This window comes from Thyridium curvatum, assembly GCF_004353045.1.
Source record: "Thyridium curvatum strain D216 chromosome Unknown NODE_29_length_410198_cov_82.451705, whole genome shotgun sequence".
In the NCBI taxonomy this organism is placed as follows: domain Eukaryota; kingdom Fungi; phylum Ascomycota; class Sordariomycetes; order Thyridiales; family Thyridiaceae; genus Thyridium; species Thyridium curvatum.
The window spans coordinates 227907-245755 of NW_022156784.1; the positions used below are offsets into that span (position 1 = coordinate 227907).

Below are 17849 nucleotides of genomic sequence, written 5' to 3' on the forward strand. Positions count from 1 at the left end.
ACCGTCAGCCAGCTGATATGATGCTGGTCATATGCAGACTTTATATAACTGTAGCGCGCGCCTGGGGACGTATCCAATCACACAGACTTTGGGTTGTGACGGACGCAAGGCTGCTCTGCGTCATGCAGTCGAGAAGAAATTGCTCGACTCTATCATTCGGCAGAACGGACGGTGAGACTTGCTGCAACACGGGCTGCCGCACCGCACTATCACTCTGCATGCACTCTGCATAGGAAGCGCCTCGAGGTCTCGATCTAGCGGGTGCTGTGCCGCGGACCGTGTCGCGATAGTAGATCGAATGTAGTCGAGACAATCTCCGGATGTGACCCGGGCCACCGACATTTCAATTGGCAAGATCACCTGCTTGGCCCTCCACTTCCCGATGCCAGGGGGAAGCTAAGGGCAAGAGTGCAGCTGCCGTCGACAAGTCGAGGGGCTTCTCAATCGTGTTTCGTTCGTTCGGGCATACGTGCAGCAAAAGTAGGTGGCGAGCTGGTTGAATATTCATGTCGTTTCTAGCACGGAGGGTGCATTTGTAGTCTGTTGGGCGTGTTCGAGTCAGGTTGACAGACTTTGTTACATACAAAGAGGTAGTTTAGGTGTCCAGCAAGGTTGCTGACTGCTCATCACTGGTTCGTTTTTCTTTTTCCCTGTAGTAATAGGTACTAACTAGGCGTGATGACGAGTTTGAGCCTTGCTGACCACACGACCTGCAGGCTGTTGCACTCGCCAGTTTGATACATGCAGTTCAATGCAAGGTAAGCTGGCTTCTCTCCCATCCTCAGGCGCCTGGTCACGTTTCAAGTGCAGTTTCTTGTGGTTGTAATTTCTCGATCTCCGAAGAGGCCATCTCTCATCCGCATCTTCGTAACAACACTCTCTCCAGTCCTTACTGTACAACGCACAGCCGTCAGACTCCGCTAAACTAAACCCAGTAAGCACTTTCCCAGGGTGGTAATGCTGTGCTAGAGCCCAAATTTCTTTCGGCCTAGCCCAGGTGTCGGAGCATAACAGATATCTTAACATCTTAATTGTCTCGAGTTACGTTCTCTTGTCAACTCGGACAGTCTCACAAAGACATAATCCAAGTCACGACGCACAGACTGGACGAGCCTGAGCAGCCGCAAGATACGCGGACAGATATCATACAACCTCAACCTCACCGACCTCTGTTCCCACCGGTCACGTTATTGGTGAGTGAGCTTACAGCAGTTCCTTCGTTATCCTATCCCCCATACATGGCACCCACAATTCATCTGCCGTACCCTGCACCCTTCTTGTGGCCCGGCAATGTTTGTGATGCTGGCTCTTGTCCCGCGTCCTGTCCGCCGCACCTTGTGTGCCCCGTCCAGGTGAGACCAATGTCCCCCGGGTCACCAAGACACAGACATTTATAGATCGAATGGAAGCCTGCGAGGTACCAAGTGCTGAAGTTTGTGTACTTGGTATCAGCCGGGTTTCCATTCCTTTTGGATAAGTTTCAGGCTATGGGACGCGGAACGGGCAGACCGAGTGTAGATACTCTGGATGTCTCCGGCCCAAAGTGAGGACAAGCGGACGAACGACGGACCCCGAGAACGATGAGCAGTGGTATCACGTCACCAGTATTCCAAGAATGCATATCATGACAGCATACCGGTTTTCTTTTTCCCGCTCCTTGTTGCTCTAACATTTCTTCTTTCGTACACACACACACACACACACACACACACACACACACATGCACTCCCTTGCACTTACGCGCGCGCCGCCACTCAGTTATGGCTTTTTGCTCACACCCTTGTTGCTCAGTGGGACTCGAAAACTTGCAGTTCATACAGAGGTACTGTTGACTCGACATTGGCGTGAGTGTTGCCGCCCAGACCAGAACGATTCGGTTTCAGGCTTCTCTCGCAAGCCCCGTGGAGCCGGCCCCGGTACTTGGACATCAGATATCCCTGTGGCTGTCTCTTAAAGCATCCCGGCCCTTAGTCGCTACGTGCCATACTTGAGTCCAGACTGGCCTTCTGGCTTCACACACAAAACAGCGGAGCCCGGCTTGAGATCGGGAACCGTTCATTGTATCGAATTGTTCCTCACCAAGCAAGCTGGTTCGAGGCGGGAGGAAAAAACCCCGACTGGACGTGTCCATTTGCAAGACACTTGAATCCTAGGATATAAGAGGGGTGCCAGACAAAGCCCTCTTCGAGTTGGATGCTCCATTACTCAGCTTCCATTGTCTCTAGAATCCCGGCTGGCAGCTGTTGCCGCAAAGGAGCGGTGCGAACCTCGATCCAGGGCTTACCCGCCATCGGCGCATCGCCTCGTCACCGACTCCAAGGACGCCACCTGCAGCGACACCCGCAGTCTTGTGAGCCTGTCGACGTCGTCTGTTCCGCCTGGCCTGTCTGGGTGCGCTCTCTGTGCCACGTAGACCACCCGCCCTGCTGGTCGGCGCACTACCGCAACCACCCGCGCAACCCCAATCGCGAGCCAGCGACTCGGCGACCGCCACTAGATTGCCGTGTTACTCCTGACGGTACAACACCAAAGACACCAATCCTCGATTCCGACTCGTTGGTAAGCCAGACGACCTGGCTTAGTCGTGCTGTAGCGTCTCCACCGTTGCACAGACCCTCGAGACCCTATCGCGCTGTGCTAGCGCGCCACCTACGACCCCATTCATCACTACCTCCAACGCTATCGCAGACCACCGCTCAAGCCCTGTCGCCCCCAACAAGAGCCCCAGCTCAAGCTTCACAGGCTCTACTTAAAGTTGCAACCGCTCCCCATCGCCGTGAGCACCGCCGTAGTCTTGCCCTGAAGGATAAGAGGCCGCCGCCGCTGCTTCCCCTCTATCTGCCGCATTGCCACCAGACGGCCCCGTCTCGCACATTCTCAACCATCACCATGCCGCCGCCTCACCAGCAAAACTCATCCGCGGCGGACAGGACGGTGCCGACTCGAGCAAAATCGGGGCAGGTGGTGAGGGTTACAGACAAACTGGAGACGCCCTCCCTCGACGACCGATCCTACAGGGTCATTCGCTTACCGAACCAGCTCGAGGCCCTACTCGTCCACGATGCTGAGACTGACAAAGCGAGTGCTTCGCTTGATGTCAATGTGGGCAACTTCAGCGACGAAGTGGAGATGCCGGGCATGGCCCACGCGGTAGAGCATGTAAGTTTTGCCACACGCCCGTTTCAAGAAGACACCCGTCTTGAAGGGGGTTGGCTTTGTGTGTAGTCAATGATATGTCCATCTCGCTGACACTCGTGGGAACCGAAATCTAGCTCCTGTTTATGGGCACCAAGAAGTATCCCGAGGAAAATGCTTACTCTCAGTACCTTTCCTCGAATTCTGGTAGCTCCAATGCCTACACGGCGTCCATCTCCACCAATTACTTCTTTGACGTCTCTGGTAAGCCTCACGATGATGGTGAGGCCTCGGCCGAGAACCCGTCGCCTCTGTACGGCGCGCTAGACCGATTTGCCCAGTTCTTCATTCAGCCTTTGTTCCTCGCGTCTACCCTGGACCGCGAGCTCCAGGCTGTCGATTCGGAGAACAAGAAGAATCTGCAGAGTGACCAATGGAGGTTACATCAGCTAGAGAAATCCTTGTCGAGCCCGGATCACCCGTACTGTCACTTCTCCACTGGGAATCTTGATGTTCTCAAGAACCAACCGGAGGCTCGTGGCATCAAAGTCAGAGAGAAGTTCATCGAGTTCTATGAGAAACACTACTCGGCCAACCGGATGAAGCTTGTTGTCCTGGGAAGGGAGCCGCTAGATGTCCTCGAAGACTGGGTCGTCGAGCTGTTCTCGGACGTCAAGAACAAGGACCTGGAGCCCAATAGGTGGTCGGAGGCTACGCCATTTGGGCCTGACCAGCTGGGTATGCAATGGTTTGCCAAGCCAGTCATGGACTCGCGGGAGCTCAACCTCTTCTTTCCGTTCCTGGATGAGGAACTACTTTACGAAGCACAGCCAAGTCGGTACATCAGCCACCTAATTGGTCACGAGGGTCCTGGCAGCATCATGGCATACATCAAATCTAGAGGCTGGGCAAATAGCCTCAGTGCTGGCGCCTACCCCATCTGCCCCGGCTCACCGGGCATATTTGATTGTCAAATTCGACTGACGGAAGAGGTGAATGAGATCCCCCCCCACCCCGGAATTTTGAGACTCATTTGAGACTAACTCGCTTGTTCAGGGCCTGAAAAACTACCAGGAAGTCATCAAGGTCTTCTTTGAGTATGTGTCCCTCCTTCGAGAGGGTCCTCCTCAGGAGTGGATATTCCAAGAGCAGAGGGGCATGGCCGAAGTTGATTTCAAGTTCAAACAGAAGACTCCCGCAAGCCGATTCACCAGCAAGGTGTCCTCTGTGATGCAACGGCCCCTGCCGAGAGAGTGGCTCCTCAGTGGGCACAGCCGTCTGCGAAAGTTTGACCCCGTCCTCATCCAGAAAGGCATCGACTGCCTTCGGCCGGACAACTTCCGCATGTCTATAGTATCTCGGGACTTCCCCGGTAATTGGGACAAGACGGAAAAATGGTACGGGACGGAGTACAAATACGAGAAGATTCCGAACGACTTTATGAGACAGCTCAAGGCGGCGTATTCTGTTTCTTCGAAAGAACGTATTTCCAACCTCCACTTGCCTCACAAGAATCAGTTCATCCCCACGAAACTCGAGGTTGAGAAGAAAGAGGTCAAAGAACCCGCCATCGCACCTCGCATGATCCGCAACGATGAGCTGGCGAGGACTTGGTATAAGAAGGATGATACATTCTGGGTTCCCAAGGCGAACCTGATAGTCAGCTTCAAAAGTCCACTCATATATGCATCGGCAGAAACCTCGGTTAAGGCCCGGCTTTTCACCGATCTTGTGAGGGACGCATTAGAAGAGTATTCCTATGATGCCGACCTGGCGGGAATTCAGTACAGTGTCTCGCTAGATACTCGTGGTATCACGGCCGAGGTGTCTGGCTACAACGACAAGCTACCGGTCCTACTGGAACAGGTCCTGATCACCATGCGGGATCTTGAGATCAAGTCGGATCGTTTTGGGATCATCAAAGAGCGTCTGAGCAGGAGCTATCGCAACTCTGCTTTCCAGCAGCCCTATCACCAGCTCTATGATTATCTCGCCTGGCTCACCTCGGAGAATGACTATGTTGTGGAGGAACTCGCCGCGGAACTACCCAATATCACAGTCGACTCCACGAGGAGCTTCCACAAGGAACTGCTTTCCCAGTTGCACATGGAGGTCTATGTCCACGGCAACCTATACAAGGAAGATGCTCTCACCCTTACAGACATGATTGAGTCGACGCTGAAGCCGCGTCACTTGCCGAGGCCCCAGTGGCCCATCTTCCGCTCTCTCGTCTTCCCCCCTGGAAGTAACTTTGTCTATGAGAAGACTCTGCAGGACCCTGCCAACGTCAATCATGCCATCGAGATGCTGCTTCATATTGGCGACAAGGCTGATCGACTGATCCGCGCCAAGACATTGCTCTTGGACCAATTCATTCATGAGCCCGCCTTTGACCAGCTGAGAACAAAAGAGCAACTCGGCTACGTCGTATTCTCCGGCTATCGAGGAACATTGACAACAGTGGGCTTCAGGTTCATTATTCAGAGCGAGAAGAGCCCCCAGTATCTCGAGACGCGTATCGAAACATTCTTGACGAACTATGCCGAGACACTGGCAAATATGAGCGAGGCCGACTTTGAAAGCAATAAGCGGAGTTTGATGGTGAAGAGGCTGGAGAAGCTGAAGAACCTCGACCAGGAGACTGGCAGGCATTGGAGCCAGATCTATAGCGAGTACTACGACTTCAATTTTGGTAAGTCCTCACACATCCTAGCAAGCCTGCGCTTCACATAGCTGACTTTTTTTTTTCTATAGCTCGCGAGGAAGCCGCTTTGATCAAGGAACTGACCAAGGCCGACATGATTGAGTTCTTCGACCGCTACATCAACCCCAAATCCCCCTCGCGGGCAAAACTTGCCATTCACCTTGTTGCACAGTCCAAGAGCGATGTCTCTACCGGGCAGATCTCGGAGCTGGTCAAGACTCTGAACCTTGACGATGAGCTCTCTCGCCAGGCCGCCACTGACCTCCAAGCGAAGCTCACCGCTGCTCATCACGATGAGAAGCAAGAGCTCGAAGGCATGAAAGCGTACCTTCTCAAGGACCTCGGAGTCGCGGAGGACAAGGTGGACTCGGCGGTCGCTGCCTGGAAAAAGCTGTCGGCGGCGCACAGGACGAATGGCCTGGTTGGAGACAATTGCAAAGAACCGCTCTCTCTCAACGGGACCAAGCCGGTTCTCATCAAGGACGTGCGCGACTTCAAGCAGGGACTGGCGGTCACGGCTGGCGCCCGGCCTGTGATGGACCTCAGTGAATATGAGGACCTAGATGCCAAGCTGTGAGGGGCTGGCTTTGGACAAGCCCCCGATTTGGACATTGCCGATGGCCCGCAAGATGATGGCCTGGATGGACATGCCGTCTTCCATTCTTATACTTTGGACACGCGAATGGTTGAATCGACGCGCTTCTGGGGATGTTAACAGTCTTGACGAAGAGCTGCTCCGAGCACAATTGCAAATGCAACAAGTCATGCCTTCCAAAGGTGTGGTTAGAGGAGACGACGATATTCGTGCAACATTATTGGCACGTTCAACGTGTGCATGCCATTTTTCTTTTTCTCATATTTTTTATTTAGTCTCTTTGGGAAGTTAGAAGTTTTACGTGATATTTGACATGACAAAAGGTAGAAAGAATACACAAATAGATTGCGGTTGGATCCATGGAATTGGTGGTTGTCTCTACTTGTAGGTCAAGTGATGCTCGACATTGATGGATTTATTTGCCGTGTGACCCTTTCTCCAACACGCCTAGCCCCTGTCAGCCGGGACCACCCCACCCTCACTCATCACTGCATGCAGGTATGGGTACCTAGTAATTCTGTGCTATGACGGCAGTCGCAGCCCTGACAAATGGGATCTTCAGGTAAGGGCTTTTCCCAAACCCACTGTTCTTGTTTCTGTATTGATTCATCAAGGGTTTGGTGTGGCTGCTGGCAGAGGGTGACCCGGCTGTCTCGAGGAAAGACAAAACTCTCTTAACTATCTGACAAAGTCTTTTTCGTCGTCATCTAGAGATATCTGACTACCTACCTAGGTACCTAACTCTGTAAATTGACGAGAGGAGATCTTTGGTGCTACGTGCATGTTCGAAGGCCCCTGCCCTGCGCTCATTTCCAATGGCTTTTTCTTTTCCTCTTGGCTCTTGGTGGAGCTGGCCCAGGGCTTGCTTCCAAGGCGAGCAAGGTAATGTTGCTTGCGTCTTGCGGAGCTACGGAGCCACCAACCAGTTCTCAGCCCTGGCTGGTACGGTACATCAGACAAACAATGAGCGAGGGGGTGAACAATGTACCTGGTGAAAGGATGGATCCCTGGTTTATGCCCCAAATATAGAATGCTCGACGCTGAGCCCTCAAAATCCTTCCCTTTGACTTCTTTGTCTGCTAGGCTCTCTGTGCTCTCTGTTCTGTGACTGAGTTGCTATTCACCTTTTGCCCTAGAGGTGCCCTCTCAGCACCCCTCCAAACCACCAGGATACAAACACTGAACCAGCGCCTTGACCAACGGCGCTAAACAGCGCCAAATCTAGCAACCGAAAAAAAGTCTTGGGGAACAGAAACCACGATCAAGTCTTGGCCAAGACAACTCGTCTTGTCTTGAACCCATTCTGATAAACTCTGCTACGGGACTCGGAACTGGGAGATGCACAGCCCAGCTACCTTCCTAGCCGTCACGCCTCACCGTTACATCACCCTGACCGATAGTAGCGCCTATCACTAATGCAGAAGAAACTTCGACGACCTCATCCCAGTCCACCGAGCTGTGACCGCTTGCTCAGCGCCGCGCCTCGTCCCTCTTTCTCGACCACACAACCGGTTCGCTATCCCAGAGCTGCCGACGCAGCTCGCCTTCACGACGTCTTCCTTAAAGAAAAGAAAGGTTACACGCCAGACGACCCGAGACCAGGATAGTCCCAACGACCTGGTTCTCCCATCCACCGAGGTGGATCCCGAACAGCCAGCGACTTCTTTTTCTGAGTCTTTGCCTTCTGGCTTAGCCACCCCAACCTACGTACGTGCCGATTCACTACCGGCCTCGAGCTTGCCCCCGCGGCTGCAGACAAACAACTACAGCCAATCGTTCGCATCCGACTACGCCGACTCGACAGCAAGTTCCCCTGCCGCTGCTTCTGCTGACCTCTCCGTCGACAACGACCGTGGTGACGAGATCTTCTCTTCGGAGCCGACCTCTGCCGCCTCTCTCCCGTCTCTCGCCGCCAACGGCAGCCATCTGTCTCTAGCCTCGGCTACACGTCGTGCAATTATGGTCGCAGACGGCGACCTGCCACAGAGGTCGTCGTCTCCGCTGAAGCGTCGCGCATCCAGCATGGAGCCCGAAGCTGGCGCAGACGCCCGTGAAGATGTGGACATGATCTCTCTGCCTCCCGAAGATGGCGCGGATGCAGCTGCCTCACCGCAGGTCCCACCTGAAGTGCCCGGCGAAACGCACACAAACGGCTCATCAGACCTCGACAAGGGGACGAATGGATTTCCCATGATACACGGTATGTCCAGCCCATCCAGATGCTCCCGCTCCGCTTTCCTTAACGTTGTCTCCAGGTCATCCGCCCATTCCCGAGCAGATCAAGACTATTCAGACGTTGCTGCGCGCCTTCAGTGAGCAACAGATGCAGGAGGGGGACATTGTCTACCTGGTGTCGAGAAAATGGCTTGAGAAGGCTTTGGCTCTAGGCACGGCAACAAAACAAAAGGCGGCCGACCAGGACCCAGCAGAACTGGGCCCCGTCGACAATGCGGACATCATCCAGGCGATCGTCAAAGACGTGAACGGAGATGACGCTGTCCGATTAGTACCAGGCACTGGCCTCGACCATTTCGAACTCTTCCCCAAGGATGCCTGGGATCTTCTGTCGACCTGGTACGGTGTGGCAGAGGGCCAGCTGCCCATCCTCCGGACCGCTCACAACACCGCCCATGACTCAACAATGCCCAACATCCAAGTTGAGTTCCACCCTCCAGTCTTTACTCTCCATCGCCTCTGGTCGGAGGTCAGCCCGATCCCGATAGAGCAAAGCCTCAAAGCCAGCAATCCACCTGCGCCCGTTGTCATGTGCAGCACATCGCACAATTTGCAAAGCTTCTTGAAACGAGCGAAACAGCGGCTGGACATCCCCATGGACAGGAAAGTTAGGGTCTGGTCTATTCCATCAAAGGTACCCTCTGGCGAGTCTGATTCCTCACAAGCGAAAGCTTCGCTGCTCTCAACACCTCCTGATTCTCCAAAGATCGAGGATGCCGGCTCTCGCACAAATGGTGCTCAGAATCCCTGGGAAGGAACTCTGCTTGCTGTTGACGTCTTTATGAAGCTTGAGAAGAACTCGGGAAGGGATCTGCTGGATTTTAAGGACAACACCGGCAATCCCAACTATAATGGCCACTCGACCCTGGCCTTCTACTCGCTCGGCATGGATCAACAGCTCGTCCTCGACGAGAGCATTGACAACACTAGGCATTTCGTCTCCACCTATAATTCCAAGGTTGCCAGCAAGGACAAGGGAAAGCAATTGCCGGCGAAACAGCATGTTGTCACTAGTCTGGCTAGCAAGGCATCGTCTATCGCAAGCGGCCGTAGCAGCCCTGCCCCTCAGGGCCCGATGACCCGTGGCCGAACGAAGCAGAAATCGGGTCGTACGACGGGCTGTGTAGGGCTGGGCAACCTCGGAAATACTTGCTACATGAACTCGGCTCTTCAATGCGTTCGAAGTGTCGAAGAGTTGACCAAGTATTTCCTGGTGAATGAGGCCAACAGTGAGATCAACACCGATAACCCACTCGGTTTCAGCGGTCACGTCGCCATGGCCTACAGCCACTTGCTTCATGAGATCTACAGGGATCCGTCTCCGGCTTCCGTGGCGCCGAGACAGTTCAAAAACGTCATTGGGCGTTATGCTCCCGCTTTCTCGGGCTATGGCCAGCAGGACTCTCAAGAGTTCCTTGGCTTCCTTCTCGATGGCCTGCAGGAAGACCTGAGCCGCATCAAGAAAAAGCCCTACATTGAGAAACCCGATTCCACAGATGAAATGATCAACAATCCGGCTGCCATCAGAGAAATGGCTGACAAGGTTTGGGACATCACGAAGCGCCGGGACGATTCAGTGGTTGCCGACCTCTTCACAGGCATGTATAAGTCGACTCTGGTCTGCCCTGTGTGCGAGAAGATCAGCATCACTTTTGACCCTTTCACGAACCTGACCCTCCCTCTACCTATTAGGAGTGTGTGGAGCTCGAAGATCAAATACTATCCTCTCAATGACACTCCTATCTATATTGATTGCGAGCTGGACAAGGCCAGCAGCATGAAGTCGCTCAAAGAATTTGTCGCAACTCGTGTTGGCACTCCAGTCGATCGTCTTTTTGCTGGCGAGGAGTACAAGGAGAAGTTCTTCAAATACTATGAAGACTATTCTTCCGTCTCAGAGGAGATCCACTCGAACGACACAGCCGCTGTCCACGAGCTGGAGGCAGTGCCTACCAACCTTTCTTTCAAACAGCCCAAGAAGCAGCACTACCGATCACTCCTCGACCCAACTGATAGCGATGACGTTGAGACACCAAGCTGGGACACCCCCGCAGCTGACCGTATTCTCGTGCCCGTAATGCACCGCCTTGCCAATCAAGAGCCTGGATTCGGCGGGAAGCGGGCGCAGATTAGAGATCTGGGTTCATGCGTACCGCCTCACTTTATCGTTGTCTCTCGCGAGGAGGCACGGAGTGAAGATGCAATCCGACGCAAAGTCCTGGAGAAGGTCGCCACCTTCTCTTCGTGGGCCGAATTTTCAGCCGTGGAGGACTCGGATGCGGAGGTCAGTACTGATGCAGACTTGGTTACCGCTCCTGCATCCGATGCTGACTCTGCTGGCGACGGTAAGGTCGTCGCTAAATCTGTGGAGGGTGAGGAAGATATGGTTGATGTGGCGATGAAGGATGCGGGCGAATCTGCCAAGCCCCAACCCCTAAAGAGCTTTGTCACCAAACGCCCGAAGTGGGTAGATCCAAAGGAGTGGCTTAGTCCGCAGCTCCAGAACCTATTCGAGCTGAGCTATCTCCACGAGGCTGGCAGTGCTATTCCCACAGGATGGTCGAGCTATTCTGAGGACAAGGACTTTCCTAGGCTGCAGACCAGGGCACCTGCGCCCCCATCTGATGCGCAAACGCCGAACAGCTGGAGCAACAGCAGCGAGAACGAGAGCGACAGTGAGCAGCTACCAGAGTCAACTGTTCAAGCCGTGGCCCGCATGGCCGAAGAGTCGGATGATGAAATCACTCCGGCGGTCAAGGACATCGCCATACGCCCCGTTAGCGGCAGGAACGGCCACAAGATTGCCCCCGTGAATCGAAGAGGCAAGATGCCCAGGACCTCTGGGCGCAAGAATAAGCGCCGAGCTAAGCAGCCGCATCTGTCTTCCCAAGCGCAAGAGCAACAGCAGCAGCAGGTGTACGATAGCTTCGATCTTCAGGCACCCTCAAGTGCCGATGGCGGTCCGCTCATTCGTCTTGGCGAAGGCCTTGTTGTCGATTGGAACTTGCAGGCATGGGAGATGGTCTTCGGTAAAGAGGACGAGAATGATTCGCGCGGCGCACCGCTTTTCGCACCTTCAAAGCTCGAGACGCTTCCCGATCCCGCTCTTGAGGAGAAGAGAAAGGCGCGCAACACGCGCCGCAAGAACGGCCTCACCCTTGGCGAATGTCTGGACGAATTCGAAAAGGAGGAGATCCTCTCGGAGAACGACACATGGTACTGCCCACGCTGCAAAGAGCACCGGCGTGCCAGCAAGAAGTTCGATCTCTGGAGGACCCCAGACATTCTCATTGTTCACCTCAAGAGGTTCAGCTCGAGCGGCTGGCGGAGGGACAAGCTTGATACGAAGGTCGACTTTCCTGTCGAAGGACTGGACTTGACCAAGCGGGTTCTTGACAAAGCCTCCGGGAAGGAGGAGATCTTTGACCTGATCGCTGTCGACGATCACTGGGGTGGCCTTGGAGGCGGGCACTATACTGCCTTTGCGAAGAATTTTATTGATCACAAGTGGTACGAATATAATGGTAAGTGTCGCGCTGGCTCCCCCTGTTGGGAATTGGACTATTCTAATCTTTTACTGCCTAGACTCGTCCGTTTCCAAAGTTAGCGACCCAGATCGTGTCGTCACTCAGGCAGCTTATCTTCTCTTCTACCGTCGTCGTTCTACCGGACCTCTTGGTGGTCCACGATTCAAGGCCATTGTAGAGAAATACGAGGCTGGAGATGATTCGAGTGACGAGGACGAGGACATGTCAGAGTCGGGGGAAGGTCAGCGTCTCGGCACCGGCTCCTCCCTTCGTGGGTCGTCGAGCGCTTTGACAGGAGCCGAAGCAACTCTCCGGCAAGGAGGTCGTGGCTTGGCTAATGGTGCAAGCACCAGCACACTGACTGCGACCGCAGACCAGGACTGTCCGCCGTCGTACCAGCAGGCCAGCGCCGGATTCGGTGACATTGGTGATGAAGAGCCCCCTGTGGGCGCCGGGATCTTGGACTTTGGCCAAAGCAGCAACGTGCAAAAGAGTATCGAAGATGACGAGGGAATTGGCGGGATGGCCGATCACCACGAGAACTCCTGGCCAGCGCAGAAATGGACTTTCGAGAATCTCGGGGGTGACGACATGGGCAGCAGCAATGAGGTGCAGGCCAACTCATCCGAGACAGCCAACGACGCCGACAGCATGATTATCGGCCATGATGGGGCGGACCGCGACGCCGAAATGGGCTTCGATGGCGGCGACGATGAAGACTACGGCAACACCGAGGTGGCCGAGCCGGCCTTCGGGCAGGAGGAGCCACCACTGCTCGACCCGTTCAATCAGGCAAACATGGACGAGATCCGCGACCAAGTGTGGAACTCGCACGCGGTCGGTCAAGACCACGCGTCGGAGAAGGCGGTCGATATCCACATCAGCGAGGACGACCAAAAGATGGTTTAGCAGACCCTTAGTCCCACTGAGCCTTCGGAGGAGGGGGCTTCGTCTACGACAGCTTCAAGCGGTACTGTCGTCGTGCGGACTCCTCGCTCCGATTAACTGAGCGATATTCGGAAGACCTGGGAATGCCCAGAGTGATGCCTTTCCCAAACATCATGGATCTCCTTTACCAAGAGCTGCGCCTTGTCTTGAGGGGGTTTGTTTTCTTTTTCATATCATTGGAAGCGAAGAGAAGAGTCTATGAGGCTCGACGAACTCGGTTGTATTCATGCCTGGCGATGAAGGTTCTCATCCCGGCTTGCAGGTCTGTAGAACATGGGCCACAAGGTCCTTAGAAGGGGGGGCTGCGCTACGTAAGAGGATTTGTTATGGGTGGTTTCTTTCTTTGGCGAAGACTGCATTGGCGGTGGGATGTCTAAAGGGGGGGGGGGGCCTCTTGGGAGGGAAAAGGGGAGGGCGGGTGATGATCCATCAATAGGCGCATCTTTTCTATCTGCATAGGTAGCGCATTCATATGGACATGGTTCCTGTGTACATTCTTGTTTTTCTGAAACTGAGCGAAAGGCCCTTCATACATTGCTTCGAGTAGTACTTGCGTAGTCTTTTCAGGTTTGTGTGGTGGCATTTACGACTTATTGATGTTGGCTTTCACACACATCTAGACAAAGGAGGTGGAGGTGGAGGCTAGCACGAACTACACCACAGAGCGTACCAAACTCTGGGATGGAGTGGTCGATACAGTTTCGTTTGGTGCTTCATCGGCACCGCTGCGCCTCGGGGATGCGTTAGAGGACTCGGTTGGGCTGTATGTCGGTACAGGTCCTCCTCGAGATGCGCATCGACGGCGAGATTGGAAAAAAAGACAGAGCGCAGCTGAACCTGGTGCCGGCGGGGTGGCCTCTTGTTCCTGCTTCTTCCCCACATCGTCTCCATACTCTCTCCTTTCTTTGCTTCTTTTCTGGACGGGAAAGAGGCGGTCAGGTCTACAAGTAGGTACGGTACGGCGTACTCGTACCTCGAGCGAGTGTACGCTCTATCTCTTTGCAAGACGGTCCCGTGTCGCGTCAACGAAGAAAGCCTGGGCACGTGGGTGGAGATCGAGAGAGATAAGGAGTCCCCCCGGTAAGATCTTAGCCATCGTCAGCCTCTCTCCGCCCAGATGCATCGCATGGGCACAAGTTGGTAGGCTAACCCGGGTGTCTGGTTGGGTGGGCGCCGAGCCGGGAGCCTCGGTGTCTCGACTGGCGCTGGCGATGTGCGCTGGCGGTTGCAGGGGACATCGCTGCAATCGATGCCAAAGCGGGGACGGACTTGCCGGTAGGGCAAGAGGAGGATCTAGGTAAAGTCTCCGATTTTAGGAGAGTTGGTACGTATGACGAGGACCAATGCCTATGTACAGTAGGTAGGTATGAGAGCCCAGACATGGCGAAATGCCGGCCAAATCAGCGATGACTTTTTTGCGAAAACACAGTCCCAGAAGGCACTCGATGCGCGCGAAGAGACCGCCGAGGACGAGGGCATTGCTGGATTTAGAAGGTACGAGAAAGCATATATGGGCGCGCCGATGGGATGAATGGCTGGTTCAGCCAGGGAGTTGCAGCCTCGGACCCTCTGCCCGCAACTCTCGACTCCTCATGCCCGGATGGGGAAGGTCGGTAGTGCCAGGCCAGCCCCAGCATGCCGGAGAAGGTAAGAGCCCCGAAGACCTTCGGGCGAAACGTCCAACTCTTCATTCAATTGATTGGGAATGAGCATCTTTACCGGGAAGGGATGCTCCCTAAAGAGAAGCCGGACCTTGAGCTGCAAATGTTCTACGAAGTAGTTAGTTATGGCTCCACCAGCGTTTTTGCTTGTTTCCATCCCCTCTCTTTTCGCCACGCCACCATCGTTACCAAGCCTGTCCAGAAGTCTCGGTGATCGTTCTTGGAGGTAGTCTGGGGTCGGGCGGGAATAGCGTAAAGGGTCACACACCACACCAATCTACAGGAGGCTCCAGTCGCCGCCGCCGCTTCCGGACTGCGCTATTCCAAGCCAAGACTTGGGGAGAAGGAAGGAAGGGGGGGGGGGATGGCGAGCGGATGGGAAAGATGAGAATATGGCACCTCTGGCTGTTTCGAAAGCCTATTCGTTTTCTGGGTGAGGCTGCAGGGAGAAGGGCGATCTTGCACCCCTGCGTGTTTCCGGAAGGTGGCCTGAACGCGCACATGCACGCCCTGGATCCCTTCGTGCCGCCAGAATCCTCAAGGTCAGACCAACAGACAACAGATCACAACGGGAATAGGGCAGGGCGAGCGAGCTAAAGAGTCGCGCTCCATCTGGTCGGGACTGCGGGAATGTGTCAGGTCAAGCTTTTCTGTTGGCGCCTAGATTGGTGTCGCCGGAGACGGGGACGGGGCCGGGCGGCGTCGCAATGGAGACGCGCGGAAGGTGACAGGTCGGTCCAGGCATGGCGCCGGTGCCTGGGAGATAAGCCACCTTCTCTACTTCTCAGTGGTCCTGGCCATGGGAAGTAGGCTTCTGTAGTCCCTCGCGTGTCCGTGTTCCAGTTGGAGATGCGAACGATAACGCAACGGCAATTGCAAAACGCCTTTCAACGAGGATCATGTCTGACGTGCGCGCCAGTATCTTTGGTTGCCGCGGATTAACAGAGCTCTTATTGAACGGATATAGCTCGGCGAGTAAAAACCATGGGGTTGCAATGGATGAGACGTCGCCGCTGGCCGTTTTGTGGTTGCTGATCACTCCGGGCAAACGGTGTTTGTTAAAGCGTTTGTTAAGCAGTCGAGCATCAATCTTGGGCCATTGCCGGCTAAGCTTGCTTCACTCCGTGACTCTGGGGCACACACCACATACCTGTTTCTCGAAAGCTCATTTATGCGATGGAGCTGGGGGGTTGGTGTTCGATTTTCCTGTGATTTGCCTCGTTTGTTTGCGTGTTCCATTGATTTTCTGTCCCCTTTTGAGGCGTAAATTATCGACAATTGTCTGCATGGCCCCAGCGGCCTGGTAAAATACCTTAGGTACAATCCATGGATGTCCACGGGTGTACACACGTAAATCGCAAATTGGTGGGTACTCTAATATCGGATGGCGCTGTACCCACTGAAATACAGGGAAGTCTGGGCGATTGCTTACTTTTTCTCTGCGCATCGGTAGATTCTGGGTGGCTCCGTGTGGAAAGCGCATTCGATGCAGGCTTCGATGGGTCTTCTGGAAGGAAGCCAGAAGCCCAGAACCCTTGGAAGTTTGGGGGGGGAAGGAACGGGGCCAGGATCGCCCAGCCTGTCGACGCCGCACGCTAGGTACCTTGCTCCGTAATACTGTGACGAATTAGTGGCGCACAACCACCCCCGACAAGGAGGCACACACACACCCCCCCTTCATTGTTCTCCCCCCTTTCCCCCCAATCGTACCAAGCCGTCGCCCTCCTCGGGAAGGAGGGGTCCCCCAAAACTGGCCCAAAGGAGCACCCTCGGCGCCCTTCGTGTGCTCTGGTGCCTGCTGCAAGAGCACGCAAGGACGACCAATGACCCAATGCCAGCCACTGACGGACAGCGCTGGACACACCAACAGAGGACCACCCGCAGGGCGTACTGGCTAGCGCATGGCAGGGACACAATTGTCGCCTGCACACGACGCACGCTGCAGCACGCTAGGTTCGTCTTCTCTCCCCACAACCGCCCTTCTCGAAGTTCCATTTGTTCACACCCACACACCCACCAACCCAGGCATGATAGGCGTCTTGAGGTCTTGATGACAAAACACCAAACCTGGCCCTATCAAGCCTCCCATCCCATCCTTGCCCCCCCTGGCAGGAGGAGACGATGTAAATTTGGCCTGGCGACCGTCAAATCTCACATCCACTAGCTAACGGCGTTGCATTCATTGATTGCTTGAGATGCGGTGCGATGGAGGATGAGATGGATGTACATACAGCCCCCGACCAGAGAGCACAATGGTACGTAGGTGAGTACTTGGGGGAGTCTTGCGGGTTGGCAGATATAGGTAGAACAGACCTACTCCCGTCGCATGAATACAGAGATCAACGGATGGTCGTCATTATAACATCTACCAACCTACATGTAGGTAGGCACTGAAGTAAAATACTTGTTAGCGGTAGAGCGCAGAATGGTGTAAATCCCGTTGAGTGAGCGCGAGCGCCATTCTTGCCAGAACAGAACACCTCTCTGGACCCAAAAGCAAAGCCGCCAGAAACATCCCCGTCCCTAGTCATCCCCACTCTGGCACCCGCGAGTCACCACCGATGGCCGATCAATCAATCGCTAGGTACTCTTCTTTTCTTCTTTCTCTCCCACCCCCCCTCCCACCATCTGGGCACCTCCGTTCCTCGCACACAAATCACACTCATCCCGGCGAGCCCACATTCTGACTCCCTGACTTGGGCGTCGAGAGTAGAGTAACCTCATTCTGCTGCGATCTGCAGCCTGTCGACGAGGTATCCCCATCAGCAACCCAGCATCCTTCTCGCTGACCCTCGCGAGCGTGTCTCTCTCCCCCCTCCTCAACTCTGGCCTCGAAAAGAACCTTGCACAGCTGTCTGTAAATGCCTACTTACACACACGCACACGCACACACACACATACACGGCCGACGGCCCTGATTCATGCCACGAGGCTTATCAGGGGAGACCAATCCAGTCCCGTCCAGCCCATTCACTTCGACTTCAACGGCCAACTTGCGTACACGCAGACACGAACAGTGCCACGACGCAGGCACATACATCACT

At 54.7% G+C, this 17849-nt stretch overlaps 1 protein-coding gene across 1 annotated transcript; it reads left to right on the forward strand.

The window, feature by feature from the left end:
* Positions 1-2889: 2889 nt before the first annotated feature.
* E0L32_005543 (uncharacterized protein) lies at positions 2890-13105 on the forward strand (the record flags this gene model as incomplete). The annotated part of the gene is made up of 7 exons (XM_031140076.1): positions 2890-3159; positions 3273-4127; positions 4192-5827; positions 5890-6412; positions 7856-8634; positions 8690-12193; positions 12255-13105. The coding sequence occupies 7 exons, from the start codon at positions 2890-2892 to the stop codon at positions 13103-13105; spliced, it is 8418 nt and encodes a 2805-aa protein (XP_030996058.1).
* Positions 13106-17849: the final 4744 nt, after the last annotated feature.